Source organism: Ambystoma mexicanum, chromosome 7p (assembly GCF_040938575.1).
Source record: "Ambystoma mexicanum isolate Mex_15411 chromosome 7p, UKY_AmexF1_1, whole genome shotgun sequence".
Classification (NCBI taxonomy): Eukaryota; Metazoa; Chordata; class Amphibia; order Caudata; family Ambystomatidae; genus Ambystoma; species Ambystoma mexicanum.
In genome coordinates this window covers 295208566-295226840 of record NC_090939.1, presented here as the reverse complement: position 1 = coordinate 295226840, position 18275 = coordinate 295208566, and the positions used below count along the sequence as shown (strand labels likewise).

At 40.5% G+C, this 18275-nt stretch overlaps 1 protein-coding gene across 2 annotated transcripts in view; it reads right to left on the bottom strand.

Moving 5' to 3' along the window:
* The window catches only part of CCT8 (chaperonin containing TCP1 subunit 8), a 403324-nt gene extending 395630 nt beyond the window's left edge, over positions 1–7694 (bottom strand). The window contains exon 1 of one of the 2 annotated variants that reach the window (XM_069636365.1): positions 7326–7694. In XM_069636365.1, the coding sequence (XP_069492466.1) occupies positions 7326–7385 (60 nt within the window). In that variant the 5' untranslated portion in view covers positions 7386–7694. The remainder of the gene's footprint in view (positions 1–7325) is intronic. The other variant, XM_069636366.1, reaches the window with a different exon arrangement.
* Positions 7695–18275: the final 10581 nt, after the last annotated feature.

The following is an 18275-nucleotide window of genomic DNA, read 5'->3' as shown; positions in this document are numbered from 1 at the left end:
TATGTCGTAGTGTCAAGGGGCGGGTAGAGGAGAGTTGTTAATGTGCATTTGGAATGCCGGCTCGTCTAACTCCCCGTCGACATTCCAAGGCGTGCAGAAACAACGGTTGGTCGCGGTATGGCCACAGGGTTTTGTCTGGCAATAAAGAGACTTACTGTACATTACCCAGAGTCCTCCTTCATATCATTGTGCCTTTTCACAGAAATATATAGAGTAGCATTGCTTAGCAAATTTGTACATAATGAATTGCATTTAAACACTATGGATAATTGTATTACAATGTCGAGTAGAGAAGGGACTCTTAAGGGTGGCTACTATAAAGTTACTTAATTCCACGGGTCTGGTGAAAATTACCTGGTAATGAGAATTTAGAATTGTGGAGTCGCTGGTCTCGTCTTACCATCACCTGAAGAAATGTATAATGCCGCATCTTGCAGGTTTATTTTAAAGAATAATATTGCCTATCTTTAATTTCTTTTGTCTAAGCACTGTACTTGTAAGTTTTATAAGATGTTATTTTATGCATTTAAGACTACTTTTCATAATGCCATGTACGTGTGTAAGGTTGTCGTCGTGCAACCAGAATCACAATTTTAAAAAAATGGCAAAATATAGGGCAGTAATAAAAATAGTGTTTAGTGAGAAACTCTGGGTACACAAGGGAGACCTATAAAAAATGTCTGGTTACTACACTTTTTAGTCACTTTGTAAGACGTTTTCCCATAGGAATAAATGGGGCAAAGACCATAGGCACACCGTGGTTAGAGGTTAAAGCTAATAAGTCCCAGCTCTACACCACAGGTGCAACAAAAAAAGCAATCAATCCGAGACAACACCAGAGGAGAACCTCTTGGGCTACAGTGGTAGGTTTGAGACGCAGCCAGCTGGAGAAGGATGGATGTCAAGCAGGATTCAGTTTAATGGAAGAGAATGGTGATTTATGAAAGAGGGGGAGGGGCACTTACCATAAAACCCCCTGGAGACTATTCAGAAGAAAAAATCCAGAGACAAGTATTTACAGCGCCAGTTCGATTCAGAGATGGCAGGAAAACCATGAAAGTACAGCACTTACATGGCTGGGTCAAGGATTCAGTTACACAGGGACTTGAAGCCCAGAGCAGTGATGACCCAGACGGGCAAAAAGAAGAATCTGTTCAAAAGGAGGGTGACCCACCTGTCAGTATCACTGATGGAGAAGGCACCAGGGAGATGGAGAAACCAGACCAAGCGGTTCCAGCAGCCCAATGGAGCCAACAAAGTATGATCCCACAAAGCGCAAAAGATGGAGGCGACCCAGGTTGGCCCAAAACACATCTATAGCAGAGAAGTGGCAGCCCACCTGCGCGATCTCAATTCCACCTGGCCTAGTAGGATCGTCATCTGTCTTCCCTCTCTTTCCACTCCCTTGCCTCGTCGCACCTTCAAACACTTGTGTATAGGCACGTAATAAATGCCATATTATATCACCACTCGTTTAAGCCAGAGACACTCCGATCCTCGAGACGTTTGGGCCAGGAGTATTCAAAATTGAGGCAGGCCAGGAGGATTTAAAATTGAGGCAGCACAGCAGAGACGAGAGAAAAATAAATAAAAATAAGACAATTAGCCCCAAAAAGCCTGCACTGCTCTCCAAAAACGGTCTTAAAGGGCAGTTCTATTTTATACATAGCTTTATCAACCTGAGACACAGCTCTCAGTGATGCAGACAACCATATACTCATGCATTTCACCCTCATTAGGTATCAACAGAGTGGTATGTTCGGACATCCTTGTCTTGGGACACGTTGAGCATACACTCAATATTATGATGGATTTACAAATGCATGAACAAACTTCTACCTGAAATGCATGGTACAATAAGCAATTCCAGCACTACCAAGGATGGCTACTTGTTGACGCTGTGACATGTTTAGTTATTTTATTTGTATAGCGCGCAGCAGCCCAAAGGCATTGTGGCACTTGTTACAGAAACATTATTAGTTGCATAGTAATCACGTGGCATTTGTTACAAAGCGTGAGCATATTTGTATAACATATTTGTACATTTGTCATGTGCAATGTTTAGAGATAAGATATATATATATATATATATATATATATATATACACACACACACACACACACATAGGTCACATTGTGTTTATATTACAATATACATTAGGAAAAAGTGGGAGTGCTTACGAGTTAGCTCAAGAAGGTGGTCTTGAGATTTTTACAGAAAGCATGGATGGATGATTCAGCTCCAAGGAAGGCAGGTAGTGAGTTCCATAGTTTGGGTGCAATGTACGAGAAACCTAGCCCTCCGGCTTTAGCTCTCCGTATGCGGGGGATGTGTAACTGTTGGTGTACTGAGTTCTGGTAGGGCGCATCAAGGCGGTTCTTGATATAGCCTCTGATAGGTATGTGGGAGCTTTGCTGTTGATGCATCTATGCATAATAGTGAGGATTTTGAGTATCATGCGGTCTTTGACCTGGAGCCACTGCACTGCTTGTCTGGCTTGAGATATATGGTCTCTTCTGGGGATGCTCAAAGCAGCTCGAGGAGCATTGTTTTGTGTAGTTTGTAGTCTGTGTAGGTTTTTGGAAGATGTGCCAGCCAGGAGAGCATTGCAATAATCGAGTTTGTCGCCTATAGTTGCTCTGGGATAGGTACGGTTTAATGGCTTTGATAAGTTTGGTGTTATATGCTGACGCAGAGGCTATGGCGCCAACTTGTTCATAGATAGGTTTGCATCGATGTGGACACCTAGTGTCTTGACTGAGGAAGATACTGTGATGGTGGAATTATCCATGTTAAAGTCGTCGTATTGGCGACTTAGCTTAGCTATTGTGGCTTTCTGCCCGAGGATAAGGATTCCAGTCTTATCCCCGTTAAGACACAAGCCATTGACAGCCATCCATGCTTGGATCGTAGCATAGATATTGTGTAAGGCAGTAGCATCTTGGTGGTAGGAGCCAGATCGTGGTAGTAGTACTTGAGTATCGTCAGCATAATTAATATATGCTATACCCATAGAATCAAGTAGGTCAAGAAGTGTAGAGGCTGGAGGCTGTAGACGAGCCTTGGGATACTCCGCAATGTATGGTTGTGGGGTCGGCATTTGCTATGTTGGAGAACACCTTCATGGCTCTGCCTACCAGGAAGGAAGTAATCCAAGATGCTGCTTGTGTAGAGAAGTGGGCTGCCTAGGTGAGATGGGTGGTTAGGGTTTTATGATCAACCAGATCAAATGCTGCCGAAAGATCGAGAAGGAGATGCAGGGTAGGTTTACCTTTGTCAATGATCTGGGAGATTTGATTTTTTAGGTCTAGTAAGGCGGATTCTGTTTCATGCCCTACCCGGAAACCAGATTGTCCTTTACCTAATATGGAGTTGGATTCCATGTATAGTTGGATCTGGTTGCGAGCTGCCTTGTCCAAGATTTTCAGAAGGAACGGGACTGTCGTTATAGGCCTGTAGTTGTTGGGCTGCGTTGGGTCTAATGTGTTTATTTATTTTTTTTAGACGGGGGCGTACCCATGCTTCTTTGCGACCGTCAGGTACAGAGCCTGTTCTGAATGAAGCATTAATGAATGCAGTAACCAGTGGGGCTAGATCCTTGGCACATTCCTTGATAATTTTAGGGGGGGGCATTATGTCTCCTTTGCAGAGTGATGGTTTGAGGACCTCAGATTCAGTAGTGTCCCTAAAGACGAATTGGGCGTGATGGGGATTGCTATGCTAAGCTTATTTGGGAGGGTTATTCTTTTGGTTGGGGAGGGCTTTGCAGTGTTTTTGAATTTTCTTTTTGGAGGAGATTATTTTGTTGAGCATTGCAGACTGGATGCTTGCACACCAGCCTTGGTCTTTGATTATCTCATCTGTGCCGTTAAAAGAGTTAGCTCTCCAATACAAAAAAGCTATTATCACAGCAAAAGCTATCTGTTTGAAGAGGTTCTTGTTTAAGTCATTTGGGTCCGCTTGCCAGTTTTTTTGTGCCTGACGCTTTTGTGAGCGGAGAGTTTGGAGTTCATCCGAGAACCACGAATTGTGGTGGAAGGATTTTTTTTCTTTCTTGCTTTCGAGAGGGACTATAAGTTTATAGCATTGGTAAGTGTGTCGTTAAAGATGTCTGTTAACACTTTAGGATCCTGAGAGAATGGGGGAGCTAGACAGGGATTGTTCAAGTATGGTCGGAGGTTGTCTGCATTGAGTTTTTTTGAGCTTCTTGTTATGGCTGGTGGCGTGTGAGAGCTTTGGAGCTTGGGGATGTCGAATTCAATGCAGGTGTGGTCTGTCCATGGATAGGCAGTGTTTGAGGTAATGTTGGATGCACAGTTGTGATCCATGACCCAATAAAGGGTACGGTCTTTGGAGTGGGTGGGAGAGTGTACTCCTTGGGAGGAGCCTAGGTCTGACAATTCTTTAGCTAGAGCTGAGGCAGATTCATCTTTAGGGTCATTGTAGCCTAGGTTTAGGTCTCCCAATAATAGAATTTAAGGATTTTTTGATATTGTTACTGAGTCGGTGGGAGAGGTGATCTTGGAAGTCTGCAGGGGGGGTGGGCCCCAGAGGCCTTACAGGATATGAATATTAATTGAGTTGTTGGGTGAGAGCATTAATTTAACCGATAGGGATGTCAGCATTTCCACCCCACGTGCTAGAGTCTATTAGCCTAATGGAGAGTGAGTCTTTGTAGATAAGGGCAACTCCACCTCCAGTTCTATCCGGTCTATATTGTCTACGGATGGCGTAACCTAGAGGTAGGGCTAGTGAGATAGCTGGGTAGGAAGCACCATTGAGCCAAGTTTCAGTGATGCTTAGTAGGTCAAGATTATGGGTGGATGGGTAGATAACAGGTAATTTATCTCTAAAGCATGTGCAGGGAGGGAACGTACATTCAGCAGTGCACATTAGAATGGATATTGTGTGATTTAGGTTTTATTCATTTTTTAATGTGAGGTGGTAGATTTATTGTTATGTGAGGTCATGTGTGGCTTAGTGCGCAGTAAGGTGAGCATGGCAAGTGTCTAGGTAATGTGCGGTTTCTGAGTCTGGAGTCTAACTGCTGGACTGGGGGGCTTAGACTTTATGATGTCATGGTCGAGTGGAGTGCGAGTGCAATGAGTGTGATATGCAAAATGTGGGTGTGGAAGTGTAGGTACCACGATTGTGACAGCCATAGCATAGGTTACAAAGATGGCTAGGCGGAGCTCAGTAGTGAGAGAGGGTCTGGGGGCCTTCTGGCATGCGCAGTATGTGATATCTTAGGTAGCATGATGGGGAGAATAGTCAGAGTCTGTGCGTGCATCTGGTATGTGGGTAGTCAATGTGACCGCGCAGAGTCGATGAGCGGGTAGCTAGCAGAGTACTAGCTCTAGGAGGCAGCACGGATTGAACGAGGTATAGCCGTGGAGATTCTGCCAAGTTCTCATGGCGGTAGTTAGCTATGCATGCTAATCAGTACTGGCATACAGAGTAGAATTTAGGCATGTTAATACAGTCAGTTCAGTATTGCTTAGTGGCATCACTTGTAATGTCATTGGAAAATAACAGTCATATCAAAAACTTTTCTAGTATTGCGGTGAGCAGGCAGTGGTGCTAAACCCTATGTGCTATTACACATATAGTCAAATGGGTGATAGTCATTTCGGTGGCAGCAGTGTTTATTCTGTACGCCGGCTGGAGTTTCTGGCCTGTCTTCTCTGACCAATGACCATGGGAAAAGCAGTAGCAGGAGTGGTGTCCGAGTGCTGGTGAATAGTTTGTGTGAGGAGAATCAAGATAGGCACAGTAAGCTCCAATCACGGTGTACACATTAGGCTAGTGTAATGGACTAAAATCAAGATAGGCACAGTATTCTACAATCAGGGTGTGCGCATTGGGATAGGTTCAAGATAGGCACAGTAGTCAGCATTGGGCTAAAATCAGGAATGGCACATTAGGCCTGTGTGGCTGAAGTAGTTCAGTAGGACCAGCAACGGCAATTCAGAAGCCTTTGAAATTGTTAGTGAAGAAATGTTGGCCCAGCGAGTTACAAGGTGGCAGCGGCAACTGTGCCAGTGCAAATTGGACCATATGTTATGGGGTAAATAAAGACCAGTAATATGGGTGGTGTTTGGACAGTGCAGGTAGCAGGTGTGCAAATAAATTGAAAAGCACAACAGTATTGCAGCAGTTGTTAGCTGAAATCACCTATTACATTCTTACATGGGAGGTATGCATGTTTTTTTTTCCATTAAGTTTTAAACTCCTTAACAGTGAAGGCATTGATCTCTCTCTCACACACACACACTTCAAGTTGCAAGCTACTAGCAAGCCATAAAAATTCAATTCTGTGATCAGTGAACGTGGGGGTAAAATTAAATCTCTGATATAACGAGTTTAATGCAGCACTTTACTGTGAAGGCAATATGTAGATCAGCAGTAGTTGGTGTGTGGCTGCTCGAGCCGACCCTAGTTGGGCGATTAGAAAAAGGAATTGCATAAAACAATGACTGCAGGCAGGTGACCGTATACATTTTTTCCCCATCGTGTGTCTTTAAGTAAACACAGAAGATTCTTTTAGGCCCTCATTACTTTGCTTGTATGTATGCATAACCACTTGAGAAAAGAAAATGCTACAATCATAATTTTTTGTTTAACACGTTGCTATGGTGGTTTATATATTATATGGATGGCTTATGAGATTTTTTCATTTCTTACCTATAAATGTACTATTCTTGAACTCATCCTCTAAACCCTCTCAAGCTCAAGGGGTAGTTTTTTGATAAAACGTAATGCAAATTGTGCAATTTCAAGAATATTTATTCAGCAACAATGGTCAAAATTACTAGCTACATAAGTGAAGTAACTCATCAAACTGGCCCACGTTGGCTAAATAAGCGGCCCACTTTGACCACCAAAAAAAATAATAATAATAAAGTCCCACAGTAGCATTTTGCGTGTTTGGTTCTGGCATTGCCCCAACTCCGAGCCTGGTGTTTAACATTGAACACAGGGCGCGGCAGCCTCCCCTGAAAAGCATTGCATGAAGACAAGGGAGGGGCTGATGCCTAGATACTCGCTCCATATACGGCTCGTTCTACAGTTTACTATAACAATAGGAGCCGCTAGAGCAATGGAAATAGGCACCCACTGGGATCGCGATCATATTTAACCAGTAAGAGAGAGTGGGTGAAAGGGCTTGCAATAAACAGTCAGGCGTGCTGCACCGGGCACCTCGTGCCCCTTTAGCTAAGCTTCCGACTTTCCTGGAAGCTTCTAGGCAACGGACAGGAAAGCCCCAAGAAAAAACCCGAAAATTATGGGCTGACCTACTGAACCCATTCCACCGGGCACCTACCTTGGCGCCGTCTTTGAGCATTTGGGCAAAGCCCGGGGCCTTCGGCACGTGCAGGGCCATGATGGATACAAGCCGAGGATGACAGAGAAAACCTGCCCGTGCACAACTCGCTGTTGGTGGGAAGGAGGAGGGGGGCACGCTTGCTGAGACGTCACTTCCTAGCCGCTTCCTCTCCAGCCAGTAAAAGCAGCTGCTCCGAGTGCATCGAGCGGCAGGAGAGTGCGAGGGAAGAGCATGACAAGCAAGAGCACAGAGTCCAGACCGACGTCAGACACACAAGAATAACTAGAGCGCAAAGCAGCTAGCTCCCCTTCCTGCGTGCAAAACTAGAGGCCATCTTCTGGTGGTTTCCCTTTCAGTTTGCTGAAATATCCTGATACGCTAGGAACGCGGCTTAGAAACGAGTGGACACGCTGATGTTTGTTTTCTTTTCTTGTTAATTGACGCCCAAAACACAATTAAAACAAGAAGTGACAAAGCCAACAGTTGTGTTTTTAATATGGCTGTGGCAGGGCCATGGCAGTTTCTAGAGGCGTATGAGCCGGCCAGCTGCAGGAGGTGCAGATTCAGAAGTTGTGAATCAGTTTCTGATCATTTCTGATATTTATACCCAATAAACATCATAATCAGGCAGCAGCATACATGCCAAATGTATCCGTATCAAGAAACACTTGTAGAGACATGATTTTCACTTTGCATTCTAGGATTTGTAGTCCTGGATTCATAATGTGGAAAGTCAGGACTACAAAGCCCGAATGAAAAGTGAAACCCGGGCTAGGCTAGTGTCTATGACAGATTTTGTACCACTACCACCTTCTATTGAGGAGGTTACAATCACTAAACCTACGGGGAAGGCTAACACACGAGACAAGAAAGAGAAGCCAAACCTCTTATCTTAGACAACGTGACAACTTAGACAGAACAGCACGGCTTAACTCTCCGTTACACACAGATGTACCATTATTCCACACACATAACTCGAGAAAATACACTACTCTGATATACTGAAAAATATATCAATAACGTAACACATATATTATTTTATTTAGCATTTATACTGCACCTGTCACCACTGCAGTGGTCTTACAGTAGCCTTATCCGATTAATGGCATATTGTGACCGCAACTGGGTGTCATCTGACCCTAGTCTGATGGTAAGAAAAAATAGGAAATGAGATACAGAGGTGACAGAACTATAAGAGTTCAAATAAGTAATCTGCGTGGTAATACACGCAATTAAAATGATACCAACATACATCCCAACTGTGGTTTTGTGGAAGGCAATAGATTTAGTGGTCAGGACCTAACACATATAGATAGGGTACGGGGAAAAATATAGGAACACAATTTTACCAACAGAAAAATGTTATGATTCCTGAAAGCCTAAAAATATTCATTTGAACTATCTAATGCATTCTACAAGTAGTTATGCACCGACACATATAACTACAGACATTGCGAGAATGGAACAATTGTAAATCCTAGCCAAAGACTTCCAAGAAGTAGCACATAGTTTTATTAACAGTTAACCTGATTCATTCATTTCAAGAGAAAAATATTGATTTACTAGAAATAGTCACAATGTTACACTTGCAGTCCTATGAAAGAAATGCATATGAAGAGTTTAAAATAAAAAAATCAATACAAAAAATCATTGGTAAACTCCAAAAATACCAAACTTGGTCCAGTGCTCTCTGAATTCCTAGGGGATCCAGGAAAAATGTCCAGGGGCAGGTGTGTACCCCAGAGTAAAATTTAAGAGGGTTCCAGGTAAGTTCACAGTTCTATTTAAATTAATGGAAGAAAGTTAAAGGGCCATCCACTTTAGTGAAGGTAAGTCTGTTGACCCCACAGGTGCAGATTCTGCGATCGGCAGCTCCAGGGAATGCCACAGGAGACACCAAATAAATGTTACAGAGATCAGAAGATGGACCAAGTCCCAAGAGGTAGAAGCAGCAGAACAGGAGGACCCCCAAATAGAACTCCCAAAAGTCTGTACCACTGAGCAGAAGAACACCTGGGAGTGAGTATCTTAACTAATCGCCCACAACAGGACCCACGGGTAATTACTCAGGTTGGCAGTTTTGTCTAAAACGACTACAGCAGTGCAAAACAAACCTGTGAGTAAAAGCAGTGGTGCTGGAACAAGTTTCAGAGTAGGGGTGCTGGCTAATGGCATTACAACACCAGAATGATAGGCTTGTTAAGAATGCTGGTGCTAGGGACCTGCAGAGAGCAGTAAATAAGCTAAGCATTTTCAACTAAAGCATGTGTTTAAAGGATTCCCCTCAAGAAATCTTTGAAAAATGGGGCCCGGTGTATTTTAAAGCACCTTTCAACATTCCTATGGGTAAAACATGATATGGTAGAGTATTGTCTATTATAGAGAACATGCCAGCTATTGAAATTGACTCTTACTACTGAGAATTCAACAGAAACATCCAATGGACAACCAACTAGTATTTCACGAGTGAGGAGTTAATCACTTTTTACAGTTTTACATGGTCTGTTTTTAAATACAGTTCTGATTAGGATCCCATCAATGGATCTAATACCAAACATTCTCAGCACTTCCCTTGATGCTTTAGCATTCTGCAGTACTCAATATGTTTTGAATTCTCTTAATTATTTTGCACAGTTATATCTCTTGTTGAATGGCAGGAATAATGTGTGCTCAGGAAAAATATAGCCCCAAAGCAGAACTTTGCAATGGGATAATGCCCAACAGAATACCTTGCTGGGACAATACCCACACACCATTTTGCCAAGAGCATTGCATTGTAATTATGTGCAATATAACAAGGAAGTACATATTAAAGGTATCTGGCCAAATAAAGACGGTTTAACAGTTCTTGGAACATAAATCACAAAAGGGCACCACTATTACATTAATGCTGTAAGAGTAATACTGAATGTTGGCATATTCTATGGGATGCTGAAAAAGACTGTTTTGTTATTTATGTAAGCAGTAGTTTGTTTGTGCCTACACCTCTTTGCGCCAAATTTCTGATCTGGATGAATCAAAGTACGTAGTCAAGTTTCTTCAAGCATATTTTCTTAATTTATTTGATATATATTCTGCCCATATGGATGACACGTGTTTCGGCGTTTCTTTAGCGCCTTTTTCAAATCCGGGCTGAATGCAAACGTAACATGTAATAAAACAAAACACAAAATATAACATATGAAATAGCATTTTAACATATTTTGTAACACATTTAGTAGTTAGAATAGTGACTTAGGCTGTGTAGTATATCCTTTGAGCATTCTCAAATTACATGAACACCTAAAAGTGCAGCACCTCTTAGTTACCTCAAATGGTTAAAAATAAATCCATTGCAGTGACTATGTTAGTTTTTAAAATTAAATATGTGCAATCCGAAAAAGAAGTAAGTATGAGATGGCATGGACCTAACAATTTTTGGCTGTCAGAAAAGCATGTAAATTTGTTTTCTTACCCTTAATGAATGTAATGCGAATCTCCCTTTCCTTATTTCCGGGAATTAGTTTTTAGTTGAAGTATATCACGGTAGTTCCAGGGTTAAATCCCACCTAAAACAAATTTGATTATTCTATTATGCTAACATTAGCCTTTTAACCTTCTATCGGATTGATTCTTTGTGCATGATTCCCTTGCATACATTTAGACACATTTTAAACTCTGGTAAGCATGACTAGTAACATCTTTCTCATTGAATTTATATAAAAAGTGTTATTCATATTTGCAATCCTCCAATTGCATTACATATCCTTGGTCTCATGCATTCTGTTACTCTAGCGGTCACTACGAATTACTTTTTCAGTTACAACGACTGGTAATCGATTTGCTCCCCATTTGTGTTTACCAAAACACCCTGTCGCGTGAGTTTGAAATCCCAACAAAAATATATTTTATTTTATTTATGCCACTCGGCATCAAGCATGCTGATTTCTACATTGAGCATGCTTGTAGCGGTGGTCTTTCCACCCCTTAAAAGCGCTTACCTACAAAATTCGCCTGCTCATGCCTCAAGCGTCGGGGGTCCCGTTTTGATTCTGACAAATCCTTGTTCATAAAGAGTTACAGATTGCTAGTCCCTCTTTCCTTTTGTTCATTTGCAAAATTCGGCGGCCATACTTTGGGCTGAATTTTAGTACGTAAGTCCTTTTTTCCTTTTTGGTGTTTAAAATGGTCTGTTGCATTTGTGTTTAGTGTAACATTGGTTTGAATTTAAACTTCCGTATTTATCTTGCGCGGCTGATCTGTTACTTATTAGTATGTCCAAATTTACAAAAATTAAAGTTAAAAAAGTAACTAGTTTTACACTATGTTTATTAGTATTTTTTACGCAATCTCTTTATATTATGTATACCTGAGACAGTTTCCTGTTGGGAATGATGCGTTATGGTAACTTTAGTTTTCTTCATTGACCATTATTTTTTCACTATATTTTATTAGCATTCTTTTCACAATTTCAGAATGGTGCATTGTGGTACCTGTGGTTTGATGTTACTTTCGCCTCTCTCATCTGTTTAACTTTCATCTGAATAGCGGTTTCGCCCATATAGGATCTCCCCATATGTATATCTAAAGCATATAATTTAGCAGTGCACATTCTTCTCACAATTTCAGAATGGTGCATTGTGGTACCTGTGGTTTGATGTAAATTTCGCCTCTCTCATCTGTTTAACTTTCATCTGATTAACGGTTTCGCCCATATAGGATCTCCCCATGTGTATATCTAAAGCATATGATTTAACATTGCACTATTCAATAATATTTTTCTTTGCAACAAATTATAATCGAACAAAATGGAAAACAGGAAAAAACATTTTTGTGATTAATGAAAACATTTGCAATATTCATAACAAGAGACCTGTATATTATCATTTTTTTGGTTTTGTTTCTGCTATTTCTCTGCTACTTCTCCAGCATCACAAAAAATGAATCATTTCATTATCTGAATTTAATCCATGTTCCAATGTTTGAAAATGGCAGATTAATCTGGCTTCTTCTTGCCTTAAGCAAAGTTCTTGATTTCCTCCTCGTTTGCCCATTTTGATTCTTTTCAGTCCAATAAATCTAATGTCTTTTTTATTTTGCATTTGATGTTGGTTTTGCCAATGAACAGATAACGGGAGGGTTTTGTCTTGACTTCCTATAGCTGAAATATGTTCTCTAATTCTAGTTCTTAACTCCCGAATGGTGCTCCCAATGTAGAGCAGATTACAGACACATATCACTGCGTAGACCACATGTTTAGATCTACAATTAATTTGTTCCCTAATCTTTGTTTTGACACCTTCTTGGTTCGTAAAAGTAACTGTTTCTTGTACTGCATAGTGGCACATCGAACAGAAGCCACATTTCCTAAAACCTGACTGTGGTTGTCGTAACCATGTTTGTGATCTTGTTTCTTCTTTCTCCTCTTCAGACAACATAGAAGGACTCAACATGTTTTTCAAAGTTCTGGCTTTCCTATAAGTTATTGTTGGATAATCTTGTATGTGTTTCTCGATATGTGGGTCTAATTTTAATAGATACCAGTTCTTTTTTAGGACTTTTTTAATTTCTTTGTTGTTTGCACAATATGCCGTAATAAAATGAATAATATCGTCTGGTTGTATACTTTTGCTGCTTTGAGATAATGTTGATTGTCTGGTCATGTTTTTGGCCTTCATTTTTGCAGTTTTAATTGATTTTTGTGAGTATCCTCTGGCCTTAAATCTGTCTGATAACAGTTGACATTCACTCTCAAAATCTGATAATTCTGTGCAATTACGTCGTGCTCTAATGATCTCTCCTTTTGGAATGTTATAGATAACCGGTTTATGGTGGCAGCTAGTCGCATACAATGTTGAATTGACTTCCGTCTCTTTTCTGAATGTTTTTGTGTGTAATTGTCCTGTGGATACAAAAATGGTTAGATCCATATTTAACGCCCATTGCAACTCCACGTATTTGTCGAAAAAACTGATTATTGAAAATGAAAACATTGTATATAGAGCCTTAACGTCCCATGTTGCTAGTAAGTATACTTACTAGCAACATGGGACGTTAAGGCTCTATATACATCTATTAAATACGAATTGGCCCTGGAAGCAATGGACTATACTTTCAAAAATAGATCAGCGTCATTTTTTAACTCTGCATGCATGCTTAAAGAAATGCTCATGACAACTTTAGAGAACAATGTTTTCATTTTCAATAATCAGTTTTTTCGACAAATACGTGGAGTTGCAATGGGCGTTAAATATGCCCCAGCCCTTGCCAACATTGTAATGGGAATGTTTGAAGACCTACACATATACCAATTACTAGAGTTCAAGAATAAAATAATCAAATGGCTAAGGTACATCGATGATGTACTAATTATTTGGAACGGCACACCGGAAGAACTGGAGTCTCTACTAAACCAAGCAAATAACAATGAATTTGGCCTAGAATTTACTGGGCAAAGCAGCAAAACGGAAATTAACTTTTTGGATCTAACCATGTTTGTATCCACAGGACAATTACACACAAAAACATTCAGAAAAGAGACGGAAGTCAATTCACCATTGTATGCGACTAGCTGCCACCATAAACCGGTTATCTATAACATTCCAAAAGGAGAGTTCATTAGAGCACGACGTAATTGCACAGAATTATCAGATTTTGAGAGTGAATGTCAACTGTTATCAGACAGATTTAAGGCCAGAGGATACTCACAAAAACCAATTAAAACTGCAAAAATGAAGGCCAAAAACATGACCAGAGAATCAACATTATCTCAAAGCAGCAAAAGTATACAACCAGACGATATTATTCATTTTATTACGGCATATTGTGCAAACAACAAAGAAATTAAAAAAGTCCTAAAAAAGAACTGGTATCTATTAAAATTAGACCCACATATCGAGAAACACATACAAGATTATCCAACAATAACTTATAGGAAAGCCAGAACTTTGAAAAACATGTTGAGTCCTTCTATGTTGTCCGAAGAGGAGAAAGAAGAAACAAGATCACAAACATGGTTACGACAACCACAGTCAGGTTTTAGGAAATGTGGCTTCTGTTCGATGTGCCACTATGCAGTACAAGAAACAGTTACTTTTACGAACCAAGAAGGTGTCAAAACAAAGATTAGGGAACAAATTAATTGTAGATCTAAACATGTGGTCTACGCAGTGATATGTGTCTGTAATCTGCTCTACATTGGGAGCACCATTCGGGAGTTAAGAACTAGAATTAGAGAACATATTTCAGCTATATGAAGTCAAGACAAAACCCTCCCGTTATCTGTTCATTGGCAAAACCAACATCAAATGCAAAATAAAAAAGACATTAGATTTATTGGACTGAAAATAATCAAAATGGGCAAACGAGGAGGAAATCAAGAACTTTGCTTAAGGCAAGAAGAAGCCAGATTAATCTGCCATTTTCAAACATTGGAACATGGATTAAATTCAGATAATGAAATGATTCATTTTTTGTGATGCTGGAGAAGTAGCAGAGAAATAGCAGAAACAAAACCAAAAAATGATAATATACAGGTCTCTTGTTATGAATATTGCAAATGTTTTCATTAATCACAAAAATGTTTTTTCCTGTTTTCCATTTTGTTCGATTATAATTTGTTGCAAAGAAAAATATTATTGAATAGTGCAATGTTAAATCATATGCTTTAGATATACACATGGGGAGATCCTATATGGGCGAAACCGTTAATCAGATGAAAGTTAAACAGATGAGAGAGGCGAAATTTACATCAAACCACAGGTACCACAATGCACCATTCTGAAATTGTGAGAAGAATGTGCACTGCTAAATTATATGCTTTAGATATACATATGGGGAGATCCTATATGGGCGAAACCGCTATTCAGATGAAAGTTAAACAGATGAGAGAGGCGAAAGTAACATCAAACCACAGGTACCACAATGCACCATTCTGAAATTGTGAAAAGAATGCTAATAAAATATAGTGAAAAAATAATGGTTAATGAAGAAAACTAAAGTTACCATAACGCATCATTCCCAACAGGAAACTGTCTCAGGTATACATAATATAAAGAGATTGCGTAAAAAATACTAATAAACATAGTGTAAAACTAGTTACTTTTTTAACTTTAATTTTTGTAAATTTGGACATACTAATAAGTAACAGATCAGCCGCGCAAGATAAATACGGAAGTTTAAATTCAAACCAATGTTACACCAAACACAAATGCAACAGACCATTTTAAACACCAAAAAGGAAAAAAGGACTTACGTACTAAAATTCAGCCCAAAGTATGGCCGCCGAATTTTGCAAATGAACAAAAGGAAAGAGGGACTAGCAATCTGTAACTCCTTATGAACAAGGATTTGTCAGAATCAAAACGGGACCCCCGACGCTTGAGGCATGAGCAGGCGAATTTTGTAGGTAAGCGCTTTTAAGGGGTGGAAAGACCACCGCTACAAGCATGCTCAATGTAGAAATCAGCATGCTTGATGCCGAGTGGCATAAATAAAATAAAATATATTTTTGTTGGGATTTCAAACTCACGCGACAGGGTGTTTTGGTAAACACAAATGGGGAGCAAATCGATTACCAGTCGTTGTAACTGAAAAAGTAATTCGTAGTGACCGCTAGAGTAACAGAATGCATGAGACCAAGGATATGTAATGCAATTGGAGGATTGCAAATATGAATAACACTTTTTATATAAATTCAATGAGAAAGATGTTACTAGTCATGCTTACCAGAGTTTAAAATGTGTCTAAATATATGCAAGGGAATCATGCACAAAGAATCAATCCGATAGAAGGTTAAAAGGCTAATGTTAGCATAATAGAATAATCAAATTTGTTTTAGGTGGGATTTAACCCTGGAACTACCGTGATATACTTCAACTAAAAACTAATTCCCGGAAATAAGGAAAGGGAGATTCGTATTACATTCATTAAGGGTAAGAAAACAAATTTACATGCTTTTCTGACAGCCAAAAATTGTTAGGTCCATGCCATCCCATACTTACTTCTTTTTCGGATTGCACATATTTAATTTTAAAAACTGACATAGTCACTGCAATGGATTTATTTTTAACCATTTGAGGTAACTAAGAGGTGCTGCACTTTTAGGTGTTCATGTAATTTGAGAATGCTCAAAGGATATATTACACAGCCTAAGTCACTATTCTAACTACTAAATGTGTTACAAAATATGTTAAAATGCTATTTCATATGTTATATTTTGTGTTTTGTTTTATTACATGTTACGTTTGCATTCAGCCCGGATTTGAAAAAGGCGCTAAAGAAACGCCGAAACACGTGTCATCCATATGGGCAGAATATATATCAAATAAATTAAGAAAATATGCTTGAAGAAACTTGACTACGTACTTTGATTCATCCAGATCAGAAATTTGGCGCAAAGAGGTGTAGGCACAAACAAACTACTGCTTACTTTACAAACAGAGTTGAGGGACTCTATGTCTCCGTGTTGACCTACACCCTTGCGACACAAGAATAAAATAAGACAACCATTGTTAACCTCAATAGCACTGACATACGGGTCGCGAGAGTACACCTTATGAGATCCCCACTCAAGAAGTTCCTCACTCAGTTGATTGTTATTTATGTATTTAATTTATTTTTATTTTTTACATTTATAAAACACGCAAACAGCCTGGCGGCATCAAGGCACTGTTACAAGGATATGACTTAGTTACATGAAACATACAAGGATGTGACTTAGTTACATGAGGTATACATCTTACACAACAGAGTGAGGCATTTGGCTGACATTGTAGAGCAATTGCATACATATAGTTTCAGCATAGTCCGGATTAGGTGAATAGCTGTGTTTTAATGGCTTTGCAGAAGGCTAGGTGGGAGGTTTCTGCTCTGAGGTGTGGTGGGAGGCCCTTACATTGCAAGGCTGCAATTAATGGGAGGCTTGAGCCCCCTACTCTGGCTCTTTTGACTTTAGGTACTGTGAGGAGTTTGGTATAGGGTGCCCTAGTTGGTCTGGAGGAGACAGATCTGTGTATTCTTTGGGTGAGGTTTAAGGGGGCTGTGTGATTGACGCATTTGTGGGTAATAGCCAGGGTTTTGAAGAGCATACACTCTTTAATGGGTAGCCAGTGGGCCTGTTTCCTAACAGCAGATATATGGTCCCTTCTGGGGGTGTCTGTGGGTGCACAGAGCGCATTGTTTTGAATAGTTTGGAGCTTCTCCATGTTCTTTATTGACGTGCCCGCAAAGAGGGCATTGCAGTAGTGGAGTAGGGATCCGGTTATAGCTCTGGCTATCGTGAGGCAGTTATCCCTGGACAGGAAGGGGCTGGCTGCATTAAGCAGTTTGGCGTGGCATGCCGCGGTCGAGGCAATGGCGTTGATCTGCCTAGTCATTGAGAGGTTAAACTCTTCCTCATCCTTGACTCCCTAGGCATCATCTACGCTGTAGGGGAAATGCAGGAGCCTTGTGGGACTCCACAATGGATGATGTTGTGGGGGGAGGGCGGATGCTTGGTCCGAGAAGACTTGCATGGCTCTGCCTTGTAGGAATGAGGTGATCCAGGAAGGTGCGTTGGGGCGAGAAGTGGGCTGTAGATGTCAAGTGGTGGCAATGGACTTTGTGGTCAACCAAGTCGGATGCTGCAGATAAGTCCAAGAGTAGAAGTAGGGCTGGTTTACCAGAGTCGTGGGCATCATTCTTTTGGTTTTTTAAGTCGAGTAGGGCCGTTTCAGTTCTGTGACCGGGGTGAAAACCTGATTGACGGAGCATGAGGAGGTTGTTGGCTTCGATGAATTGTTGGACTTGCAGGTAGGCTGCTTTGTATTTTAAGAAGGAACGGAACATGGTTATATGCCTGTAGTTATTGGGGATGGTAGGGTCCAGTGAAGGTTTCTGCAGGAGGGGGCGAACCCATGCTTCTTTGAGGCATGTTGGTACCAATCCGGTTGTGAATGAGGCATTGACAAATGCTGTGAGGAATGGGAC